The sequence below is a fragment of the Neoarius graeffei genome, chromosome 7 (assembly GCF_027579695.1).
Source record: "Neoarius graeffei isolate fNeoGra1 chromosome 7, fNeoGra1.pri, whole genome shotgun sequence".
Classification (NCBI taxonomy): Eukaryota; Metazoa; Chordata; class Actinopteri; order Siluriformes; family Ariidae; genus Neoarius; species Neoarius graeffei.
In genome coordinates, this window is record NC_083575.1 from 7,836,015 (window position 1) to 7,842,001 (window position 5,987).

At 41.6% G+C, this 5,987-nt stretch overlaps 1 protein-coding gene across 1 annotated transcript; it reads right to left on the bottom strand.

Moving 5' to 3' along the window:
* Positions 1–410: 410 nt before the first annotated feature.
* On the bottom strand, positions 411–4,838 carry LOC132889089 (uncharacterized). The gene is made up of 2 exons (XM_060925254.1): positions 4,758–4,838; positions 411–1,629 (listed from the first exon to the last, which is right to left on the bottom strand). The coding sequence occupies exons 1-2, from the start codon at positions 4,824–4,826 to the stop codon at positions 1,075–1,077; spliced, it is 624 nt and encodes a 207-aa protein (XP_060781237.1). The 5' UTR covers positions 4,827–4,838; the 3' UTR covers positions 411–1,074.
* Between the last annotated feature and the right edge of the window lie 1,149 nt (positions 4,839–5,987).

Genomic DNA, 5,987 nt, shown 5'->3' on the forward strand with positions numbered 1-5,987 from the left:
ATTAGAACATAGAAGTCCTCAAGCACTGGAAAGATAGTATGGCGTGTTGGTCGAACAAGCCGAAACAGGAGTCTCGAGGAACTGATCTAAGATGACAACAGTCTGGAGCAGACACACAGATGTTCAGCTGGGAAAGTAGGTGAAACAGGGCAGACTTTTTTTTTTTTTTAGGTAAAGAATAGTTACATCTTTTTCACAAAAATGCCTAATTTATAGAAAGGAGTTTAACAGGTGTTTGTTTCTTGGTCCTTAAAGAATCCATACAAGACCACTAAAGAAGCACAGAACACGCCACCAGTAACTGTCTTTTAAAAGCACAAAAAAAAAAATACAATGACATATTTCAGTGTTTTTACACTATTACACAAATGAGAGCAAGAGTAATCATTTAACAAAGTACAAGAGCCTTAAATGATAACAGATCACACTCCTGCTTGGAAAACTGACTGGACTTAAATGCATTACTGAAAAAGAAACAGATGACCCTTCTCAGCTGTGTTAATCAGCCCCTGAATTCATATAGATTCCAACCCTAGTCCTAACTTTGATAGCCAAGGAAGGCTATCGAGGGGTCACCTCGATTACACTTAACTAGTCCTCCATAATATATCTTTCCTCCAAAACTTGAACCATAACACTGACATGTTAAGAACCTGAAATGTCAAAATTCCACAGTGGAGAGACCCTGTACAAGAGTTACAGTCCTGAGGTTGAAGCAGTGCAAGTTCCATGCAAATTAACTGTACAAGACTTCAAGCATCACAATTCAAAAATTTCATGAGACACAAATAAATCAAAACTTAGTACAAGATTTCACAAGGAATGCTCGGATTCCAAGCCTGGGTCAACCTGTTGAAGTCAGGCAAGAGGGCAAATACACCAAGTGTGTGATTCGCTAACCCCCAGTGCACACCTGCACAAGATGGTCAGTGTCTTTTCAGTTCCTACAGTGAGGTAGATGTGACTGGTCCAGAACAACTGCTAGGATGAGCAAGGATGTCTTCAGCCTACAAAACCCAGGTCCTTGGTGCTAAAGTGAAGTGTCTTGAGAGTTTGAGAAGAAGTTTGTTCGTTTCATGTTAAACACAAGCCAGTGTAAAAGTTGCAAGAAAACCCTTCAACAGCATGATCAGAGTTCAGGCAGAAGTCAAGATTTATGGGAAGTGAGAGAAGTGACGGGAGGCCAATAAAAGGGGTGCCTTCAAGGATCCTGTGGCCACTGCACCTCAAGTTCCCAATGTCCATCTCTGACCTAATGAGAGGAACCCAGTCCTTGAGACGGGAGCAAGGTGTGCCAAGAAACCGGAACACCTTCACGCTTGAAGCAAACATCTGCCAACTGGGGTTTCCCTTTCCAGCCCTGGAAGAGGAGCTCAAAGTTGTTTGTTTTGAGATCAAGCTGATAGAGTACTGCACATAAAAAAAAAACCAGCACTGGAGCCAGAAGCACAGCTTGACAGGATCCGAACGCATGAAGTTACGGTATGATGCCCTGTCCTGCCTGGAGAAGCTGCATGGCTTGGATTTGGCAGGAACTCTGGCCTGAAGTCTGTCCGCGAAGAGGAACCATCCAGCATCCTCCAACCATCCTGAGCTCTTGGGGGAAAGGTTGGGACCTCTGCAGTCATGCTGAAAACAAATCAAATTACAACAAGTCAATAACTTTCAATATATAAAGAGTCACTTATAATTTGTGTAGAATGTTGTATTCATTTTACAGCATGCATGAGCATTTGCATGACAAACTGAGCTTGAACTGACCAATTGCGAACAATTTTTTTTGCTTTTCAAATAATTCATTGTTTGACAGTTCACATTTCCAAATCAAGACATTGGATCAAAGCTATTCAAAAGGAAGGGCTTTTTTTTTTTTTTTTTTAAACAAAAAAAGTGATATAACTGAACAAAGTTTTGAAAGGTCAAGGCCCAAAGCAAAACTGCTCCCAGGAACCCTGCCACATGATTCAACAAGACCACTGAAGACAAGTTATTTCTCACAAGTAAAATGATACAAGAGAGGCCCCTGGTGGCTGCCTTGGGAGCCAACGTTACAGTGCTCAGCGTAAATGAGTACACCCCCTTTGAAAAGTAGCATTTTAAAACTCAATGAACACAATTTCCAAAATGTTGAAGAGACAAACGTTTAACATAACATCTGTTTAACTTATAACGTGAAAAGGTTAATAACATTACATATTTTTCAGTTTTACTCAAATTAGGGTGGTGCAAAAATGAGTACACCCCGCAACAAAAACTACTACATCTAGTACTTTGTATGACCTCCATGATTTTTAATGACAGCACCAAGTCCTCTAGGCATGGAATGAACAAGTTGGCGGCATTTTGCAACATCAATCTTTTTCCATTCTTCAACAACGACCTCTTTTAGTGACTGGATGCTGGATGGAGAGTGATGCTCAACTTGTCTCTTCAGAATTCCCCATAGATGTTCGATTGAGTTCAGATCAGGAGACATACTCGGCCACTGAATCACTTTCACCCTGTTCTTCTTCAGAAATCCAACAGTGGCCTTAGATGTGTGTTTAGGATCGTCATGTTGGAAAAGTGCACGGAGTGATGGTAGCATTTTCTCTTTCAGTATAGAGCAACACATCCCTGAATTCATGATGCCATCAATGAAATGCAGCTCCCCGACACCAGCAGCACTCATGCAGCCCCACATAAGGACACTGCCACCACCATGTTTCACTGGAGGCACCATGCAGTTTTCTTTGTATTCCTCACCTTTGCAATGCCATCAGTTCCAAAAACATCTTGATCTCATCACTCCAGAGTATAGAGTCCCAGTAGTCTTCATCTTTGTCAGCATGGGCCCTGGCAAACTCTAGGTGGGCTTTTTTGTGCCTGGGCTTTAGGAGAGACTTATTTCGTGGACAGCATCCATGCATGCCATTCCTCTGCAGTGTACACCGTATTGCATCACAGGAAATAGTCACCCCAGTTTGGCTTTCTACTTCTTTAGATAACTGCAGTGAACTTGCATGCCGATTTTCTTCAACCCTTCTCATCAGAAGACGCTCCTGTCGAGGTGTTAACTTCTGTGGACGACCTGGACGTCTCTGTGAGATGGTTGCAGTTCCAACTTCCTTAAATCTCTGCACCACTTTTGCTACAGTATTCTGATAAGTAAAGCTTTGCTGATGATCTTGTAGCCTTCACCTTTGTGGTGGAAAGAAATTATTTTCTTTGGGGAATTCTGAAGACACAAGTTGAGCATTATGCTCCATCCAGCCACTAAAAGAGGTCATTGTTGAAGAATGGAAAAAGATTGATGTAAAAATGTCACCAACTTGTTCATTCCATGCCTAGAAGACTTGGTGCTGTCATTAAAAAGTCATGGAGGCCATACAAAGTACTAGATGTAGTTTTTGTTGTGGGGTGTACTCATTTTTGCACCATCCTAATTTGAGTAAAACTGAAAAATGTGTAATCCAAGTTATATTATTAACCTTACTTTCACGTTATAAGCTGCAGATGTTATATTAAACTTTGTCTTTTCAACATCTTAGAAACTGTGTTCATTGAGATATTGTTTAAAATGTATGTTACTTTTCAAAGGGGGTGTACTCATTTATGCTGAGCACTGTACATCAAATCACTCTGAAAAAGCATTTTTACCAAACATGACCTCAATGAATATTGCTGTACAAGTCCGCTAACAATATGAAAATACACATGCAAAAAATACACTATTAAAAGAAAATCAGGACCATCATAAGAGCCCAGAGAACTCCATTGGGGTGGGGTGGGAAGAGATTCCACCAATCCACTAAAATATTGTGCTGTATAATAATTGAAGCTTTGGAACAGTTCTCCAGCTGGTGGTCCAGGTACCTTTGGATGATTAAATGGCATTAAATTTCACAAGGTCACCATATCCATTTTATTCTATGACCTGTTGTACAAAACACGTTTTGTGATGACCATTTTGGATCAAAACCTGGTGAGCTCTGCTCAGTTAAGAATTAGCATGAGAGCACAAGCAAGAGAGAAAAGTTTTTCAACAAGAGAAATGAGCCAAACTCAAACCCAGATATGATTGATCAATCAAAAATTAATACTTTGCAAACATCATCTCAGTCCAAAGCCTGGTTGCCTCTGCCAGATGGTCAAGACCTGGCAAATCAATGGATCTTTCAGCACATGCATCTAAAACCAACACATTTCACCAGAAGGTGATAACTTCTCTATACAGGAGTACTTTCAATAAGATAATGGAGCCAAACATTTCCAAAGTCAACCCCCCTCTCCACCCCACACACAGGTTGCCTCTGCTAGAAGGTTAACACTTTGCGAATGATGGACAGTTTCTGAAGATCATGCAGAAAACCCTTCTAAAGAAGCAGAGAAACTATCAAACCCTTGTGATGACCATCCCAGTTTAAGGATTTGACCTCTGCTGAAAGCCTGTGGTCTGGATTCACGAGGATGCCCATCTGCACAAACCCAGAAACATTCAGGAGCTTGATCCTCTGCAGGAACGAGGATCTGAGAACATCTCCAAGTTCTCAAACATGACCTTAAAATCACAGGAAGAAATTCAGTGCTGTTTTTCGCCATCATAATAGATTGAACATCAGGTCCTGTATTCAGGTCTCTGTCCTGGCACCAACAGACATTTAAGTGAACTGGTTCTGAAGTCGTTATGACTTTGGCATCTGACAGTGCTGTGTTTAATGAAGTTGCTTTCTCAACCCCCCCCCAATCATGTCTGATTAGGTTTCCAGCCAACAAACCTCTCGAGGCTGCATCTCTGTGTCATGGCCTGGGGAGTCACTGAAGTCCAAGAATGTGCAAGGTGACATGAGGTGTGAGGTTCGTTCACACCTGCGGTCATTTTTCATGCTAATAAACATGAGCCTCGAACAGACCCAATTTTTTTTGCCATTTCCTTGTATTCTTTCTTGTGAAAGATTACCAGAGAGATAAAAAGGGATCCAAATAATGCCTCTGAAATTTAGCTTTAGTCTCCGGTTGCTTGCATTATCTATGTATTACATTTATTTTCGGTTAATCATGTTCTTTGAAGTGAAGTGGCATGTAGAAGCCATGTTTTGTTAAAACGTACAATTTATAAAGAGAGCAAGAATGAAACAGGATAAGGCAGAATGCCAAGATGGTATGAGTCATTAAAAAAAAAGTCATGCATGATGGTTTTTGTACATCCAAAAATATCCGGAAAGTTGGCTAACCTGTTCTGTCTGCAACAATGCCGTTTTCTGGATAAATCAAAAGTCACGTGAACGTTACTTCCATATCGAGTTGAGCAGATGGAAGGCATCTCCATGACCTCAGTCAGAAGGAAAGACCCACCCATTGGTGGGGGTGGGGAAAGGACACCAGTCTGTACATGTTGCTCCCTGAAGAATTGCAGGAGGGCATGTTCATAAGGTCTCCATGGCAGCCTCTCCCAGAAGTGATCCTAATAATCAGAGAGTATCCTTGCTCTGCCTTACTCCACAAAGCCACAGCAGCAGTGGGAATGTCTGCAGTCGTCATCTTGCTGGCTAACGCAATCGACAAATTGTTCCACGTACTGATTGTGGTGAGGTGTCATTCACATTGGTGCAGGAAGGAGCATCAAGGTCAGCAGCACAACTCGATTTTTTTGGTTGTCCATCTGGAAGGACCATCAAAGTGTTCCAAGCGAAGCATTTAAGGAAACGAAGAACCTTTAAATTCAACAAACCCTGAAAGAACCCGAGAGGAACTCCTTCAATGGGAAAATTCAGGGCAGGACTCAACATTGGAGCTTGTTTCATACAAACATACCAGACAAAGTGTCTCAAGCCTTAAGATATCATGGGCAGAGCTTTCACAAAACATCCAAGACGACTAGAGGTGTACTGGGACTTGAGCAAAAACATTGGCTCTCCAGGAGTGGGCTAAAAGAAAAACTGCTCTGTCAGGCATCATGGGTAGTTTCTGTTGTATGGCCACCAAGTAACCCAAAGAATCAAAACCTT